The sequence below is a fragment of the Chenopodium quinoa genome, unplaced genomic scaffold (genome assembly GCF_001683475.1).
Source record: "Chenopodium quinoa cultivar QQ74 unplaced genomic scaffold, ASM168347v1, whole genome shotgun sequence".
Classification (NCBI taxonomy): Eukaryota; Viridiplantae; Streptophyta; class Magnoliopsida; order Caryophyllales; family Amaranthaceae; genus Chenopodium; species Chenopodium quinoa.
Genome location: NW_018743697.1, coordinates 4,039,171 through 4,059,688, shown reverse-complemented (window position 1 = coordinate 4,059,688; position 20,518 = coordinate 4,039,171). Strand labels below are relative to the sequence as shown.

Sequence of the window (20,518 nt, the reverse complement as noted above, 5' to 3'; positions counted from 1 at the left end):
CTTTCCTCGTTTCTCAATACATGCAACAAATTGACTATTATGTTTAAGAAGTTGAAAAGGTATGGTACATTGTTAATAAAAACAAAAAAAAATTATAGATTGTTTCATTTCCATCAAACTAAATTCTATTTTTTACATCACCATTACACCAAACACAATAACACATAATGTACATCAATGAGGAGCCACCACAAAAGAAAAGGGATGCTACATTATGACATGATTGACAATGCTCTCATGGCCAGACAATGCACATAATGTAGCTTTGTGCATGGTTGATGCACATTACATCCCTAAATAAATACCACTCCGGGTAAAAATATAAAGATAATTTTGTGGCCTCCTATCATTGTCCACACGAAAACATACCCCCCTCAAAAAATATATTAATGACAAAAAATTAAGATGGAAAAGAAACAGGCAGCCATCATTTTGACCGATGAGGAAAAAAAACAGCCCAGACAAAATAAACGAGTGTCTGGACTAGAATTTACAGGAATATACATAGAAGCTTCACAGCAGCGATGTACATGTGAATGCTTCCCGCGGAGCAAGAATAAGGCAACAAGAGGTGTGATCAAGAAATATCAATCTGATCGTTGCAATAGAAATGCAAAGCCTGAATTTTCACGAAGTAGAGGTGGAGGGTCAACATCGGCCAACTCCACTTGTTCCATAGACTTGGAAATTTCATCCACCGAGAATGGGATGCTGCAGTAATTAATGAGTGGAGCCATGGATTTTCATTATCAAGTCAGTATAAATATAAGGAGTAGAAAAGTTTAGATGGATTTGAAACACCATTACCTTGAGTCATCATCTAGAAGGAATGAGCTGCTCACAGCATTGTTGGAGTCTTCTGTCATCATGACTCTCATATTCGAAATAACCTACCATATGACAGATAAGTTTTCAAGTATTAGGTCAGTAAACTAATATACAAATCAGTGAAGTTGGGGGAGCAGTGTAGGAAGAACTTTAATGGTGTGTTTGGAGTAACGCGTCTAAAGTGGAATGTAAAGTATTAATCTGTCTTATTTAAGTATGGAGTTGCAAAAGGGAAAAAAAGGGCCTTGGAGGTGTCCTTTTTCCTTCCCCTTATATAAACCAAATCCTTCCACTATTAAAAAGATGTGAAAGGGAAATGGAAGCAATGCTCCTTCCCTCCCCTCACTTTCCTTCCTCATCCCTTCTAACTTTGCCCTTCTCTCCGTTATTAATAAACAAACACAGCCTACGTCTTTTTGGAGGAAAAAGGCCACATCAACATTGCAAAGATGCTTTTAAAGGTAGTGCCGTTTAGAGCTTTACTTTAAAAAATATAAAAAATAAAAAAATAATTTTAAAAAAAGTTAGCTTTGAGACAAAAAAACATTAACATCAGAATTAACTTCCAGTCACCTCAGCAGATACACTGTGTGTTCCATATTTGTCATCCCAGTACATTGTACTGATGCGGTACAGCTGTTGTATGCTAAGTGCCTGAAAAATCAGAAAGTTAAGAGTGAGTTAAAGGTTATGCAGAAACATAAGTTATCAAATTTGCATATATAAGACAATTAAAAAAGGATTTGAACTCACTGGACACAAATCATTTGTTATTTCCTTCAAGCTTTTTTTAGGCTTTTGGTGTATAACCTGTTTGTCATCAAAATAAGAAAGATACAAATAAGCAAGCTCCCAAGTATTATCAGAGTGAATTTAGAAGAAGATTCATGAAGCTGACCAAAAATCCAACGGCTTGTTTTATGTGCTTAAGTTCTTCCCAGGCAGAACCTGCATACTGGTTATAAAAAAAAAACAAGGGGAATTAAAACAATGTACGTAGCACAAGGAACGGAAAGACAGAAACTTGAAGTACCTCCTCTGTTGCATCATGACACCATTGTTCTAGCTCAGCCAGACCTGCTTTAACATACTCCCCATTGCTAAATGAGCAGCATTCACGGCGCAGCAGAAGACTGAAGTCATGAACCAAAACTATAGGTCAGTCAAATAACTCTCACAAGTCACAAGAAACTCAGATGCATAATTATGTAGATAAGGATTACCTATTGAAAAGCTGAACATTGATAAAACAAAATGTCTGTGTAAACACCTTGTGGATGAGGAACGGTGGAACCTGCAAATTTACAATTAGGCAAGCATTAGCATCTATGCGGAAAAAAAAAAAAGGCCATCTTCAAGTTGAAATTTCCTTCACTTACAAAGTTTGCTTTCATAGTGTTCAAATAATTATTTAGGCTTTTGACAATGTTCTGCCAATGAGCAATCAGAGCTTGTTGAGCGACTGCATTGGCCTGAGCACGCCCTTTTACTAAGCTTGCGCGGGAAGTTCTAGGTGCCTGCAGGCAAGTTATATTTATCAAGTAGCCCACAAAAAATGGTTAGCTTCACTCATTTAACCTTGTTCTGTTGTTCACAATCCTACATAAACTCAGGCCAAAGCCAGAGTAGTATCACATGACCACAATCAAAATAGTATCAAATAGGAATTGCACAATAACAAACATGGTTAACCTACTCCTTGAATACATAATCATCTGTAGATATCAGCTAGCAAATTACCAACATAGTTGATGATTGACAACTATTCTTAGGCAGTTTAATGACAGTATTTTAATTAACCATAGTTAGTCTGTTACAAATATTAAGTATATAGTTTGTATTGTATCTTCTGTGTGATTTTCAAAAATCTGTTACCTGCATAAACATTGTAATGATAAGAAAATAAATTTTCATGTTAACATCGCAGCAAGTAATTATACTGTTTGTCTTTCACCAATAAAGCTCCCTACCTGGATGCATAAACCAAGCAGCGGAGAAATTTCCTTTTTCAAATTGTCTCTGATCATTCCATATATCTTCTCAAGGAAAGCAGTAAGTTGCTGTTTGAAAAGCAAAGCAGGATACTTTGCCTCAACCTGACGCAATTCTTCACCAAGAACCCGACCATTGAAAAATGGGAACCCAGCACTTTGTGGAGATGCTCGAAGTCCCTAATTACAAAAGAAGAGAGAAAAATAAGTCCCTAAGTCAAAGAGAGGTAATAAATATCAAGCACTAACAGGGTTTTTTTTTTTTTTTTTTTTTTTTTTTTGGATTGAAGGGGGGGAGGGGGGATGTTTACCCCCAAGTTGTTTGGTCAATTGGTCATGATTGAAGAAAAAATAGCAGCTTACCTGAGACACCCTACCAAATAAAGAAGCTGAAGAAGCTCTCCTTCGATGTGGAGTTAGGCTAGCAGCTCCACTTGCTTTTAAGGTGCGTTGAAGCAGCAATAGCAATGTGGCTGAATTGGATAACCAGTAGGACAGCACATCAGTGTTATCCTGGGTCTTCAGTCAGTAAGATTCAGAAAATTAGTTGAGTTGAAGTTCAAAAAATGCAAATTAGTGAAAGGAGCAATACAAATCAATTTTTTTTTACAGTGACCAAGATCACAACAGGATAATTGGATTGAAGTCGTGTGTTCTACATTTTTAGAAAATAAGTAGTAATTTTGTAATCTCTATAAAACTTAATGTATACTATGCACCCAATATCTTAAAACCTCACAGCTTGTGGCAAAGTAATGGGGCATTTAGGTGTACAATGCACATATTGCTTATACATACTAGCTCTGTTCCTTTTAGTTGGGTACATTTGCCTTTTTTTCTATTTCTGCAAACTATTTGTTTTTTTTTTTCACTTTAAATAAACCTCCACTTACAACACTCACTCCTACTCCCCTTAATTTCTGTGGCTACAGAACATTAAATATAACTATCATTTGTAGTGTGTGTGTGTGTGTGTGTGTGTCCTACTAGTTATCCTAAATAAACCCCACTACAACACTCTCCACAAGATTCCTTAGTGTACACATGAGTCAAGACCCAAAGGGAAATTGTTCCACAAAAAACTCTACACAGTATAGGAAGTACATATCCTTCACAAAAGAGTAAAGAGAGGGAAAATGGGGATAGGAAAGATCTTCTGACAAATAAATGTAATGTGAGACCACACCTCAATAGCAGCAGATATCGTTTGAATGATGCGATCAAATATATTTGTTCTTTCAACCTCAAATGATCGCCATTGTAGAAGAGATTTGTATATCAAACATGCAGCAATAGGCCTGCCTTTAGAGAACCCCAGATCTTGCGATATACACTTTATGAGAAGATCATGGTTCTCCTGGAAACAAAATAATGTCCAAGCATGGGAATGTTCAGTTCCAGAACACTAAAAGAAAACATATCACACCTATAAATAAATTAATTTATACTTGATCTTATGTTTATTACCTGTTGCTTCTCACTGAGGAATTTCTGGGGCTTGGCTTCACTCTCGGGTGTGTAAGGTACCGGAGAAAGTGCCTAAATTTTCAACAATTGAATCAGAATAGGAGACAGGAACGGGCATGAAAGCGTACTGCCTGGAGTATTTAGTGGTAATCTTACCGACACTCTTCTAAATTCTCCATCGACAACATTCCCATTCTCTGGAGTCCTCTGAAACCATAAATAAGCATTTAGATCAACAGAGGCCATTAACACGATACATGCAAAAGAGTAAACGTGAATGCCAAGAATACCTGTATAATTGTTGTCTTCGGCCGAGCAGCTAAAGCTTTTCCTGTTGGAGATATGGCCACTGCTTGTTGGCGAAGTACTTGGTTTTCAGATTCTAAATTTGAGACCATTTCTTCAAGCCTGAATGCGAGAAGACACATAATTCAGTGGATTTCATAATGCAATATGAAAGCACAGTCAATGTTGTATATTCAAATCTACAACCATGTCTGAGTTTCACCAAATTGGTCATCCTATCTGGCAATGTTGTGTTGTTCACGTTTCCAATCTTTCAGAAAGTGTACTCTGCTGGTCTACTAAAGAACAAACATATGCTGTTTTGTACAAGCCACATATCCAATGCTCTAAGAACCCCCCCCCCCTTCTCCCTTTTTTTTATATACAGCAAAGGAATTATACTCAATGAGATCATACACAAAGCAGACGGCATCCCTTGGGTAATACATAACACATTTTGAAGAAATCAGTAAACTAAAAATGGTAGAGCCGTCCAATTCTGTTGCATATCAAAGCTTGCTGAATTGCTGACAACACAAAGCAAAGGTATGATTGGAATTTTAAAGCTGTTGATATTTGGAAAATATTCATAGATGGAGGCTTCAGAAATTCAGGTTTAATGTAAAACCAAATGAGCACTAATAGACCTAGAATATAGATTTAGGAAACTAAGAGTGACTTTTCAGACCCATCCAATAAAGGGATATGTACAGTGGTTACTCAGTTCAAATGTTCAATAAAGAATTAGAACCAGACTACTTTGAGAAGTTCACTGCTAACCTCTGCATTGATTCTTGGAACTGATTTGCTTTTTTCACTGCCTCCTCTAGCTTCTGATTTAGTTCTTCATTTCTGGTCAGCATCGTTGCATAAGATTGCTTCACCTCTTCCTTTGACTGTTTCTCCGACTGCAGCAAAGCCTGCACCCAATCATGACAGCCTTAGGAACTATTGCACTTCCAAAAAGATAAGAGTATCTACAATTAGAATCTAGATTATTGAACTTGGCCAGGTATTAGAGCTCAAATGTTGGTTCAAGTTGCATAAGCTGTGAATTTAAGCTTGACTATAAGCCAACTTCCAAGTTCACAATGGATAAAGACCAAAAGGAAAAAAATTAAATGTGTTGCCCTAGACAAACTCCCATGCTGATGCTTGAAATCATAGAATCATTGCTTGACAATACAATATACCATCATTCATAATCCACCCACCAGAAAGGTAAGCAGCATTATTATTGATAACACTATCTTACAAGTAAACTGAAAGGATTAATGAGCTATTCTTTTTCCATGGTTACTCAATAATGTTCACATTTCAGCACAAGAAGACTGAGCTTAACCAAACATCAATTTCAAAGTGGTCGTCATGTAACTTTTACTTGGATAAAAATGGTATACATAAAAGCATGACTCATAGAACAAAAAATTGTCAGAGCAAGAAAAATACAGTATAGTCTAATTCCCAATGTCACCAATAAAAATCTTTAAGCAATATAGATGTAATACACAAGAAACGCACGGATTTTCTTCTGAAAGGAGTAGCTTTCTAGCAACCTTACCTTGACCGTTTCAAGTTCAGCAGTCAATGAATCAATCTTCTCAGTGTCCTGAATAATAACAGGAGTTTCTTTAATAACAGGCGGTGCTTCTGCAATTGCTTTCCTAGCAGCCTCTCTTTCTTTAATGACCATCGCTTTAGCTTCTTCAAGCTGTAGCTGCATGGTATGTAACGCTTCTTTTAGCTTCATAGTCTCTTGGGCTTTTGCCTCCTCATTGTCAGTCTGCAATGTGGTGATCCAATAGATTTATAAGACTAAACCAATAGATTCTATTCTCAGGAAATATAGTATTAAGATAACTTCCAAAAATAATACCCGCAAACGCTTCTCAAGTTGTAACCGCCATGTCAGTTCCTCTACACGCTTTTCAAGCTTGTCTTTGGCTTCTTTAAGGGCTCCTGTTTCTTTTGCAGCCTAACAAATTCAAAGCAATAGTTAAACATGCAAGATAAAAAAGCATTGAGGAGTAAATCATAGAAAAAAGGTCAATCTTTGAACCATTTTGAGCTTTCTGAGCTCCTTTCTTGCAACTCTGCACCTCCATCCACATTGTGTAGCAATAGCTGCCTTGTATAATTTCTTGTAATAAGCATAAGAATGGTGGCAACGCCACTTGGCCTGAAATTAGGGATCAAGGTTATCTAATTACGGGGAAAAAATTCAGGTTTGTCTCATACTGTAATTTGATTTGTAAGAGAATGTACCCACTACTCACGTGACATGAATGCAGCAATAAAATTTTAAACAAAAATCACCAAACATCGAAAGTACCTGGATATGGATGGCTGCTTTTGTCTGTTTCTTCATTCTAAATTCTAGGCAGGCAGTCATTGTTCTTAATCCTGTCTGCAAGGTGATAGCAGATAACCGTAATTCCAAATAAGCTTTTCTGGCCACATGCTGCCGGAACTTTGTCTGAATTCGTAGAGCTGCAGCCTCACGCCGCAATTGTTCATACTGCTTACAAGCCATACTGTCTGCAAAAGACATCATGCATATTAGAACTCCAAGATCAGGAGCAAAACTTGAGAAGATATCACAGTGCAAACCGAAAACATTTTCCAGATTATAGGATATTATGTAGTGCTTTTGGGAGATATAAAGTATGATTTAGATTGAAATCCCTCATTGTAAAGATATCAAACTTTGTCTTTCTTAAACATGCAACCAACTCACAAGGTCCACAGACAAGACACTGGATATTTACATCTATGGAAGCATCGATTTAAATGAAGATAAATTAATTTTTTAATAAATTCTCGATGCTTCCAGCAAAAGACCAGGCCCATCAAAAAAGAAATATTTCTTCAGCTGTAAACTAGCAAATAATTTGCAGAAAGCAAGCAAATCCAGAGCAAAGCAACATACACCGACATAAAGCCTGCAATTGAATAGCAGAATCCCGAAGAGCCACAAAATCCTTGCGAGCAATATAAGTGCGAACCCTCCGCTGCATCTTCCTTGCTGCATTTCCAAGTACTTCAGCCCTTCTAGCATCCAATTCAGCCATCTGGCCTGCTCTTAAGAAAACTTTTGTCTTGCCTATCTGTCAGAAACATAACAAAGATGATTAATAACAAAACTAAAAACATAAGTAAAAAACAAGAAGCAACTACATAAAGACAATACAGGCAGAGGTGTAGGTGCATGTATAATAACAAATCAACCAGATCTTTCCATGGTTTCTTCTTCTTCTGCTTGAACACCTTAACCCCACAAATTATGGTTTCTCCGAATTAAAGTTCAAATAATCTCATGAACAAGAATCTCAACAACAGTTCCAATTCAGACAAGTCAGACTACTAGAAATAACCAAAGATTACAATGATACCTGGTATCCTTGCAATCCCCTTTTATCAAGAATCATCTGACATGCAACCTTGTCATCATAACTGCAATGAGGGAATTAGAATCAACAAAAAAAAAAACAATTTTGCTTATGAATAGAAGATTGGACTTCCTTATGACACTCATTCGTAGTACTATGCAATAGTTTCAAAGATATGTCATACTTCCAAAAGAAAACTGATCAACAGCAAAGGCATACGAAAACAAGATGTATAGTTGACAGTTAGAAAGCAAAAAACAATGAGATTATTTGGATATGAGATGACTTACTTTCCTTCCAGTGATTCTGGTGCAAGGACACCAAAACGTAAAAGGAACTCATAGAATGTCTTTCTAGTAGGATATCCTGCACAGCTTATCCTGATTGCCTCAAGAACACCCTGAAATTTTGGGGGTCCAAAAATTAAGTTTATGAAGGAAAAGTGATCATAATCAAATGAAAAGCAATTAAAAAAAAAAAATCATTAAAACCTTTCTCCATTCCGAAAGAGTTAAAAGTCTAAAAAGCAAAACTTACACCACATCGTAATTGTTGGATAACGTTGACGTTCTCAAAAATGGCAGGCTTCAATGCATTATTTGGCTTCACACACCTTATATAGTGAGGTTCAGTTGCACTCAATGTCTCCATCAAAGATTGAAGTTGCAGCTGCAATGCATAACATACTTATCAATAAATAAATAACTTACAATAGCCACTATCATATTATAAGTGGGCCATAAACAGGAATTTTGCAATAAAAAATCAAGAAAGCAAAATATACAATGGAGTTAACTAGTAATCGCAATGTTTCAGACTAAAGACAATATAACTGCAGAGAACTTTTTTTGAAGAAGAAGAAGAAGAAGAAGCTGCAGAGAACAAATTGACATATCATATAATAAGAGATTACACATAGAAGATAGCATCAAATACAAGTACTTAGTAGTAGTGTAGTACCACTGTTACAAACATACAAACTAACAGCATAAGACCTTAACTATGGAAATCAGTTGACTAAGAAAATCAATCATTTTAGTCTCAATAAAACAGTTTAATGCTAACTGTTGTGGACATTTCTGATCATATTCTATGCAAAGTATCAGTCGCAGCAGAGCTGTCATATTATGTCTATCAGCTACACACACACACACACAAACAAAATAAAATAAATAAATAAAACACAAACAGTGTAAAATCATGTTTCCATAAGAACACTAAAGTTTCATCGCCAAAATATTAAGTATAAAACACTATGAAAGGCAAGAATCTTCTATGATCCCTACTGGCATGATTACTCTTTGCTGATGGGGAAAACGGGGCCACAAAACGCACATTGAAATTATGCTTTAGATCACACACACACACACACACAAGAAGAAATGCAGACCTTGAATCTTGATCCAATTGAAGAAAACTTGGATGACTTTGATGAATCCTCTGGCAGTGGAGGAAACAGTGCAGCAACGAAATCACATTTTGAGGCAGTCAGCAAAACTTGATGTTCTGCAACTACGTAATCTTTATTTTTATCTAGAAACTGATCAGCTTGGTAAGTAACCTGAGAAAACAGCAGGACATTCCAGACACTGAGTTTGTTGCAACAAGAATGACGCACCAAAAGGATGTCACAAGCCAAGAGAACATACCTCCCCAGCATAGTGAGATATAATAAAATCTGTGCGAGAAAGTTTTGGTTTTGTAAAGCGTTTGTTTTTCTGAAAGGTCTGGTACAACTTCTGAGCAAAAGTTTCATGTGTAGACTTAGGGAACATGCTGCAAACAATAATATCATTATCTTCTTCTGTTGAGGATCACACATTATCGGAGATGCACAAAAGGAAAAGTGAATTTTTTTTTTCATGTACTCGGATTACATGATTTAGAACAAACAACAGAGATGGTTATCCTTTCATACCAGGCTTCATCAAGCAGGGAAATGATTCCTCCAGGTTTCTGTATAGGATAAGTAAGTTATATAATCTAAATAATCAAATACAAGTTGACATACATGATACTCTAAATTTTAAAGAAAAAAAAAAAGTTTACAAATTGTATATAAAAGCAGAAAGATGTTGTCACCAATTTAAGGAACAACCATAACACACCTTCTCAATTAGATCCAAAACATCCTGGTTATCAACAAATTCTATGTAGCTCCAATCAATCTCTTCTTTGGAGTATTCTTCTTGCTCCATCTTGAAGACATGCTGCAAATGTGTATTTATGAGTAAATTGCTCATTTTCGATCCATATTCCAACACAATGACAAAAAGGGAAGACTAACCTGGTTGAAATGCTGCTGCAGTTTCTCATTTGTAAAATTGATGCAAAATTGCTCAAAACTGTTTCACATAAAAAAAAAATTTAAATAAATAAAATAAAGATTGATGAGCAAGGAGCCAAGGAAACAATTACATACAAAGAGGATAAGAAGTTTTCCCATAGCTCTGACTTCCCTTTCATAACCTCTCACAACAAGTACAACCAAGTTTCAACTAGAGCTATAAGCCTATTAATGAGCAAGGAAACAGCAACCTACAAAGAGGATAGGAAGTTTTTCTATAGTTCTGCTAGTTCTGGCCCTTTCCTAGCCTCACACAAAAGTCACAATAAGTATAATCAAGTCTTAACTAGAGCTATAACGCTATAAATGTAACCAAACAGATCTGGCATAGCGAACCCAAAGTTTAAAAGAACAAAGCACAGCTTGAGGCCTTAAGCTAGTTTGCCTTAAGCTAGTCTTGAACCAAGTCCGATAGAGTGCAGCAAAGCTTAATCTCAATCTTTGTATAAGCACACAATTAAATATATACTACCTCTAGTTAGAAATAGTTGCACCATTTTGGGTTTTTACACTATTAATATGTTAAATTTGACCCCATCTTTTAACTAATACTTCCTATGTTTCTTTTTACATGCAACAATTGTCATGTCACGCTTGACAATGTATCATGTCATCAATCACTAATATCTTACATTATCAATTAGTAAAAATATAAAATTTTGATATTATGAAATCATAAATTGGGGTGTATCTGACAAGATCTCACATGACTATATGTTTTCATGAAAAAAAAAAAAAAAAAAAGCTAGTTAAAGGGCAATAGCGCACGTAAATAGTGCATAAGTTAAAGCGTTGCAAGTAAAAAGATACAGAGGAAGTATAAAAAATATATATATAAATTGTTGCATATAAAAAAATATTAAAAATTAGGTTACTCTCAATATTATTTTCAAAATCATTTTTTAAAATTTGTAGATAATAATAAATAATAGTGGTCAAAATTGTTCAATGACAAACATGAAAGTCAAAATGCTGTAGCTATTTCTAAATGAAGGGAGTACATAGGAGCAATGTATAGCATGAGCCAACCTTTGCGCCTAGTATTAAAAGACCCAAACCAAGCTTGAGCTCTATCTCACACTTGGCAAGCTCTAAGGCTTTATCTAATATTGAGCCTAAAAAGGTCGAAAGTGGAAGTTGGGCTTCTACAAGAAAAGGCATCCCCTAAGATCACATTGCTCAGTATTCAAACAAGTATAGAAGAAACAGCTTTCCCCTAAATCCTTAACAATCCTTTAAAATTATCACCACATTCATCAAGAAATGGGTAAAACAACAACAAAATTATTCCTGAGAAAATCTCTGTTAATATGTCATATTAACACCACCCGTTTATATGGGGGCATCAGCGTAATTTCGTTTAGTAAATGAAGGGTAGATTCGTAATTTTGTTAACCCCATTTATGAACTCCGTTTCTAAGACGCCGTACTGCAGAACTCCGTTCTTCCACTGTTGCCCCTTTTCTGTAAAGTATGTCCTCCGTTCTGTTGAAAAACTTGCAATTCTCGAGTAATCGTCCAATTCGCAGCACCTGCAATTGGCGGAATTCGGCAAGTAATCCTCCAATTCGCCGGCAAAATTACGATATGGGGTAAGTGTACTTGTCTTGTATGTAATAATTATCTGCATTCTTCATCCCATTCCATAAGTAATTCGCCAATTCGCAGCATGCAATTCGATTTCCAGGAGGAAAATTGGCTGCTTTTACGACTTCTGAGCAGTTGGTAATTATCGTGGAGGCAAACAATGGTCAGCTACAATGGAGATATTAAAGATGACTATAAATCCCTACACTTTAGGGTTAACCATACCCTTTGTTTCACCCCTTGTTTTTAGGGTTTTCGTTGGTGGCATTGGATATGGTTGAGCATCTTCAATGGAGGATGAAAGGTTGAGCATCTTTAATGGAGGATGAAATCTGTTCATGAAAGCTTGAGGAGATGAAGACTCATATGGAAAAGATAAAACGGGATTCAAATTCACCGTTAACCAAGCTATAGTTAAGTGTCATGTCAGCAACAAACCAAAAAACATTAAAATATTGAAAGATGTTTCAATAATAACGAAAATGCCATCATAATAACGAGGGACGTTAATATGGCATATTAACTGGGGTGCGCTCATTATTCCTTAGTATCACCATTGAATGGAAAAGTGTGCATCAATTTTGATTGATAGTTCCTTTCCCAGTGTAGATGTGCCATAATTTTGAGATACATCTGCTACCACATATTTTATTAGAAAAAAAGAGAGGGGAAGGGGGGGAGGGGGCAAAATTCACCTGTTGAACTTGAAACTTTCAAAACCATAGATATCAAGAACCCCAATAATTGATTTTGAATGTGGATCCTGTCCAATTGAAACGTTGATTTTCTCCACTATCCTGTATCATAAAAGAAAAGTATAGATTTGACAAAACCGTAACCTGAGCGGAAAAGAATATTTTAGTGAGGGTGGCTTGATACCAATCAAACAAACGAGAGTATATTGTCTTAGCCAATGCATCCCTGCTAGCCAGAGCATTAACAGGATCAAGAGTCCTTGTAATCACTTCTTCAGGTGTCACCATGACACGCTTTATTAATGCATCTTCAAGGCTCTGGGCATCACACCTACCAACAACCCAGAATATTAGCAGGTTTCACTATTTACAAAACAAAGAAGACAATAATATATATATACCTAAGGAGTTCTGCAGTCATATTGAGGTGAAACCTAGACTTCTCATCCTTGATAGCAGAGGAATCAATATCATCTCCCTTAACAAAATTAATATTACCAAGATGAAGAACTGCAGCCACAACCCTAAAGATAGCTTCCTGGAAAAAATTGTTTAGTTTTAGTATAAGAAATTTCATTTCCCTGTAGTAAAAAGCTTGCAACGGAAAACACTGACCTGTTCCTCCTCATTGATTCCAACTATATCCATAGCTCTCCTGAGTGCTAGATACTCATGAGCATCATTTACTCCTTCCAGCTCATAACAACTTGATTGATTTAAGTAGTGAAATGATTTTGGGTTCCCCAACTTGTATTTCTCAATCTCCTGAAACACAATGCATCAGCTCATGAATACAGATGTGGCAGATATGGAAATAAGATAATCCCGTATCATAGAACAGCAAAATTACCTCAGTTGGAGCAGAACAAAGAAGATAAAAGCAATGATAATTCCTCTCAGGGTCTGAAATCTGGCAGACGCGTGATCTTTCGAGAAGATAAGTTCTGATAGCCGCACCAGATATCCTTCCACTCTTGTCAAACTGGATTTCAACAAATTTACCAAATCGACTACAGTACCGTGGATAAAGTGAACAAACAAAATAAGAAATTAGAAATAATAATTTGTGGAATATTAAGGCAGCCATGATAATTAATAATAAAGAGCAAATCAAAATTCTACTTTCCATATATAAATCACACCTGGAATTATTGTTCCTGACCGTTTTTGCATTACCAAATGCTTCTAGTACTGGGTTTGACTGCATTCCAAACACCATGCAAAAGCATCAATGTTGATGTTAGATAAAAACAGAAAAAGTATATGCAGAATAATAGCTGGAAAGAGATAGTACAGGCAGATATTAATTCATTTACCTCAAGAACTTGTTGCTCAACAGTTCTTCCCTCCACCCCAGATCGACCACCCAAGTAAGCCAGATATCTCATAAGCATCTTTGTTGTTTCTGTTTTACCGGCACCACTCTCTCCACTAACAAGAATAGAATTGCTCCTTCCCTCATTAATCATCGCCCTATTTTCTCATTGATGACCAGCGTTGTTAGAATTAAAGTATAAAAGCTAGAAACATTTGTTGCATCATGTGTATATCACAAATAGAAAAAATACAAAAAACTTAAGCAACTGCAAGGGGAAGAAAAATCAACCTGTATGCAACATCACCAATTGCAAAAACATGAGGACTCAACTCCCCTAGACTTGCCCCTTTATATTGTTGCATCATGTGTGTATCATACAAATGTGGTAGTCTTTGAAAGGGATTCACAGCTATAAGGATATTGCCAGTATATGTCTGGAAAACATTATCCATTAGTATTCCTTTAATAGTTCTCTCTTCTCCACTTTGCCATTGTGCAGATGATTTTTATCTAATAAAAACCATACATGAAAAGAACTAACTTTCTATACTTACATATATTTCATTTAATTCATATCTAGTAGCCAAGTTTTGTAAGACACCAGGTTCATGTAGATAAGAAAGTCTTGTCATGTCATCAACTCCTGCAGGTGGAGCTTCAGTATCCTTCGGAAACACCTTAGAAATCTTAGTGACAACCTAAAGCAAAAGGGAGCAGAAGTCAAAATTTGGCAGAAATATTTTTCAGTTTTAGAGCAGACAACTGTAATACAAAAGGCAAATAATGAAAGTTGCATTATATTTCCAAATCAAACCTATTCACAACTCACATAGCATCTCGAATATGATAAGCTAGCATTTTGGGTTTGCAAACAGAGATCAATACCAACTAATACTAAGGCAGGAAGTTTTCCGGGGAGACATAATCATAATATCCTTGTATGAGCAGCCCATGTTTTGTAACTAACAAAGCTCCACATGGAAGCTTATATAATTCATAAATAGATAAATAGATGAAATTATAAGTTTATAACCAAGCAGGCTAGCACGAACATGCTATTTGGTTTTCTAACTCACATCCGAGGAGCATTCTAGCTAAAATATTACAAAAGAAGTTTAAGTAGATCCAAAGATGAAGTTTGTCGGTTCAATTTCCCTGGTGTGAGGACTTCCTATGATTGAACATAATGCAAGCTAAGAAAACATATGCATTTGAAGCCCAAAACTTTCCTTGAATGATACTTTTCAAAAATTTAATTTGATGTTATTCATAAGAAACTGTAGAAAGTTTTGACTAAGGGACCAAATAAAGTTCTTACGTGACAGGGATGTCAAGAATTTTTTTTTTCCTGGAAGACTGTGCACTTCTGCATAGCAATTGTTATACATAGTTTTGCGTTAACCCACCTATGGTATAATGACAAGTTCTTAAAAGATATATGCACATAACTCCATGTTAAAGAACTTACTGTTTTTCCATTTGTAGTACGAACATGAACCTCATCACCGTTGATTCGAGTAACTTCTCCATCTATCCACGCTAACTTAGGATCTTCCACCCATACAAGTGAGCCGATTATTATATTCACAGATGAAGCCTGCAACAAGAAAGCAGCACACTGTCATTCTTGGACCGAACAGCTAAAACGCGGAATACTTTCATCAAACAATTTGTGAAACAATTACACTATGAAACTCATAAAACATCATAAACAACTATAAGGATTCCCGCAACAACATAGGTCTCCGTGTCCAAAATCAAGAAGCTCATCTTCATATGATGCCAGTTACTATTGCACCACATTCCCCACTAGAGAGTATGAACTAGATAAGAGCAAAGTAAAAATACTTGTAGCTCCCTATTTAATGGTTTAGAAAAAATATACGCCAGGAACTAGGGTATAGCAAAGAGCAATCCTTTTAATATCTATGCCTGATACAACTATACAAGGTCATGAATCAGCACACACCGAAACTCATTTAACAAACATTCTGCTCAAAGCATACCACCACCGTACTAACAAGCGCAATTAAAACTCCGTATCTATCATTGCAGTTATAATAAATGATTCAGCTTTTTCCTAACTGAACATTTACCTAAAAGATGTGCCAAATCCCAACAATTTCTCTCCATTCTTGAAGTTACCATATACAAATTGGAGATTATAAAAGAAACTAACAAGAAAACAGTAATAACCCCGCATTCCGACCATAACATAACATTGCAAGCTCATACATATTGCTACATGAAAAGATTATACCAAAGAAAGACACCATTTTCATTTCTGTTTCTCTGCAAAACACCAAGGCAATGACCGCCCTCGGATATCGAAACAACAAATAAATTCCACTTCCCCGTGTACTACCTAATATACAGTTATACATACGCATTTCAATTCAGCACAAAGCAAAATTTTCAAACTTCAACATAAACGCTAACTCGGATATCGAAACAACAAACAAATTCCACTTCCCCTAGTAGCTAATATACAGTTATACATATGCATTTCAATCCAACACAAAGCAAAAAAACTCAAACTTCAACATAAAAGCTAAACAAAGCACAAGTTTCAAAAAATACACACACAAATTCAAATAAAATTTTATATAAACAACAAACACAATCATACCCTCATACCCTATAATAATTTATTTACTATTAAACCCAACAACCAAATCAATCAAATGAGCTCAATAACCTACAAAAACTATCATTTCATCCCTAAAATTTCCCAAATTTTCTTAAATTAATAAAAATAAATAAAGGGGCTTAGAAATTACCATTTGCGTTGAGCAAGAAATACGATTGTGTTTCTCCCCCAATCTTCACCTCATTTGAAGGACCCACCAACTAATTCAACTAGCTCAACTGAAATTGAGTAAACGAGCTCGTAGATCAGCCCAGAATAAGAACACCCAGAAGCTTAAATTTCAAGTTTTTTGCAGGAAAAACTCGAATTACAAGAAAGAAATTAAATTTTCGTGATTATGCTTGAAAATTGAGAATAATACTTCTAGTAAAAGTATTTGAAAACAATTTTAAATTAAATAAATAAATAAATTCCTTTTTATTTTAATTTATCTTTCTCTACGGCTCTACCCAGGGTGTGTGTGTGTTTTGCAGTCTGATTTTCTCTCTCCTAAGAATCTGGGTGAACTAAGAGGGGCAAAGTAGAGACAAAATCGAGATTAGAGCAAGATTAATGTGATTAATTACTAATTAATTTTATAATTATTATTTTTTGAAAATAAATTGTTTGGGGAGTTTTTGTTTTGGATGAAATGACGGAATTAGCCTTGTTTGTCTTTCAAATCCTTTGAAAAGGGTTGGGGCAAAAGTGAACTAACGGTCAATAGAAAAGAGTGCCACAATAGTTTGAAAATAAAATTAAAAGGGTAAAATTGTAATTGTGTAGACATTTATTTAGGAAGGGTAGATATTGTTTTTTTTTTTTGACGGAAAAAGGGTAGATATTGTTAAAATTAGGTGAAATTATTAAAAAAAATCCTATCGAGATACATTTATATGGATTTATTTTTGATATGATAGTAAAAATATGAAAACTTCTATCGAGAAACATAGATTTAATTTTATTATGAGTATCATAGTAAAAGTATGATAATAAAAAAGTATTAGTAAATCCTATTTGGATACATCTATAGAAATTATTAGTAAATCATTAATTAAACTTTTAGAAGACAAAGAATGGAATTTGAATTTTACAAATAAGTACATAACAAAATGAATTTAGTAAGGTATTTTTCACCAAAATTACGATTATGATAAATTTTGCATTAAGGGATAACTTTCGCACTTTCAAAGAGACGTTTTTTTTTTTAATTATTATTATTTGGTAAAAAGAGACGTTTCTTCATTTTGTTGCTTAATGCAATGTTGATTTCTATCTAATTCATGGGATTGTAATTAGAATTTTGATAATCGGAATACAATCATACAACACACTTTATTAACAAGGCCTACTCTATGATACCACCCTAGTATTGGGCTGAACCCGCATAGCTAAACTTAAACTAATTCCATATACTCACTACACTCAAACAATGTAGATATTGAAAATTAACAACACAAACATACTAAATAAATTAATACACTTACTGAAAATAGTAAGATTATTTTTATTCGAAAACCTACAAGTAAAAGGCGATTGAGAAGGGAGAATGGCTAAAACATCCTCACATGTAATTACAAGTAATATATATAGCATTCTCGCAACAAAGGGGAACAAGACCTTTAAGGAAAGATGGAGGTGGAAATTAATAAAGAAATAATAAGGTAGGAATGTGTTATATAGTGATACATAGACAATTACCAAATAAAAGTAATATTAGTTGATTTAACAACTTCTTAATTAGGAATATTTTGCGTTTTGCTATACTTTTAAATATTTCACACCACATATAACAAATTGAAGAATTTGTACGTTTGCACAAGGGGATCTTTTGGTAATTAGCTTTTTGTTTGACTTTTTGGCTTTTTAGTTTGGTCAAACAGCCAAAAAATATGCGTTGGTTGTTGACTTTTAAACCAAATGCTAAAAGTCAATATGAGTAGTTTTTTTTTTTAGCTCGTTGGCCCAATTTTTTCACTAATAAATAGCTAACAAGCTCCTCTAATTTGTTTCAAACACTTTTATGAATTGGTGGCTTAAATAGTCATCTTAAAAAGTCAATCCATCCATCTAATACTTTCAACATGCTAAACAAACCAAATAAATCACCTAATAACTCCAACATTCAATTGCCAAACAATCCCATTCACCCGCATAACAAAGAAGAAAATTTCAGATTAAGTCGATCATACTCCTAATTAAATTGTAGAAATGACTAATACATGGCCTATCTAAGTTATGATAAAGTCTTTTGCACTATATATATATATATATATATATATATATATATATATATATATATATATATATATATATATATATATATATATATATATATAACTTATCATAAGTTATCTAATTGTGTTTTGACTTTTTGCACTATTATATAGTCTTTTTTCTTTACGTTTTTATTTTTTCCTCTAAAGCTTTTTTGTTGATAAATAGTAATGAAAAACTTAAGAAAAAGACAAATAAAGCTATTAGAGTCCACTAAAACTCTCTCGGTTACCTTTTTTTTTTTTTTTTTTTTTTGTTGTTGTTTAGAGAGCCACAAGGACGGAGTGGTAATCAATTCCAAGAAAATCCCATTAACTTAGGGCTTGTTTGATATCATTTTTTGTTTTCAGTTTTCATATTTTTTTATTTTTATTTATTTTTTTTTTATAAAAAACCAAAAATAGAAAACAAGAAAAAAGTGTTTCTACTATTCTATTGTCAGTTTTCAAAATTATATTATAATAAGTTCGACTAATTTTTAATTCATTTTATAACATATATCATATGATTTAAAAAAAAATAAAATCAAAAAACAGAAAACACAGCGATGCCCATTGAACCCTTAATCATCGGCTCATCGCATTTAATATGTATACAACTCTAGTTAACTCGGGGAGTCGAGGCACTAAAATAAAACAGAGGAAGCAAAGCAAAACCTTTAACGGGGCGTTTGGTTCGCGGATTATAGGTATTTGGTATGGATTTAGAATGACCAAAACCCATACCATATGTTTGGTTGTCAAAAATATGATTTTTAAACCCATACCTCAAACCCATGAGGTATGGGGTTTAGAAACCTTGGGTGGAAGGTGGGTTTGACTCATTCCATTCCCGATGATGGTATTTCATTCCGGAACTGAACCAAACACATGGTATTAATTATCAAGTTCCAACCCGATATCACATTAACTCTATTCCTGATTCCAAACGCCCCCCTAAATAAGTGAAAGCCCTCAAATAACTTAGATGTGCAAACTCATAAGATTGTTCATTGTTGCATGCACTTTCAGACTTTCTTTGCCATTGTTAAAATCAGTAACCCGGAAATTTCGGTAGTCATGCTCAACTCTCTCTTATTTTCCAAATATCAGAATTGTTTCACTTCATTGTCTACCTCAACAACAAGGTATAACATAATTTTATTCTTTCATCTTTACATTTTTTTAAAAAGGAATTTACTTTTTTTTTTTTTTTGTATGACTATTAATTATATTATAATGTGTTAGGTGTTATACTAATTTAGCTTAATAAATTTGTAGTCTTTGTGAATTTTGAGATAAAATATAGTATTGCCCACTAAGTGTTTGATAAAATTCCCCTGTGAAAGAACTGCTGAATTCTACTATAATCTATTGTTTTTACATTGCTGATAATCATAAGTCATAATTGGAATTGTTTAAATGTAATCTAATCGTATTATATTTTTGTGGGAAGGGGATGTGATATTGTGATGTATTATTGATGGACGGTGATGATGACATAATTGTATTGCTTTAATTAATGGTGAGCTTGGTGTTGTTAACGGCTTTGAATGATTATATTTATGTCATCTTTTGTTGATAATTAGCGGATAAGGTTGTTTATTTTGGTATTAGAATGCATTTTCAAATAATGTATTAGCAAAATTTAGCGCTTTTGATCAATCTCGAATATTAACTAATACTATTGTATAGAATTAATGTTGGAATGTTGATGACGATTGACC

General features: G+C 34.4%; 1 protein-coding gene across 1 annotated transcript; it reads right to left on the bottom strand.

Annotated features, from left to right (window-relative positions):
- Positions 1-21: 21 nt before the first annotated feature.
- Positions 22-17,060, bottom strand: LOC110684353 (myosin-17-like). Its single transcript, XM_021860806.1, has 39 exons — positions 16,688-17,060; positions 15,376-15,504; positions 14,462-14,605; positions 14,196-14,341; positions 13,906-14,062; positions 13,732-13,790; positions 13,440-13,599; positions 13,205-13,354; positions 12,991-13,127; positions 12,774-12,920; positions 12,590-12,691; positions 10,248-10,305; positions 10,069-10,170; positions 9,879-9,916; positions 9,610-9,736; positions 9,351-9,521; positions 8,498-8,629; positions 8,251-8,360; positions 7,964-8,024; positions 7,501-7,678; positions 6,904-7,109; positions 6,631-6,750; positions 6,448-6,546; positions 6,133-6,354; positions 5,352-5,491; positions 4,577-4,694; positions 4,443-4,493; positions 4,287-4,358; positions 4,006-4,176; positions 3,183-3,338; positions 2,799-2,999; positions 2,208-2,345; positions 2,052-2,122; positions 1,862-1,961; positions 1,727-1,783; positions 1,582-1,638; positions 1,402-1,482; positions 808-890; positions 22-711 (listed from the first exon to the last, which is right to left on the bottom strand). The coding sequence occupies exons 1-39, from the start codon at positions 16,688-16,690 to the stop codon at positions 588-590; spliced, it is 4,578 nt and encodes a 1,525-aa protein (XP_021716498.1). The 5' UTR covers positions 16,691-17,060; the 3' UTR covers positions 22-587.
- Between the last annotated feature and the right edge of the window lie 3,458 nt (positions 17,061-20,518).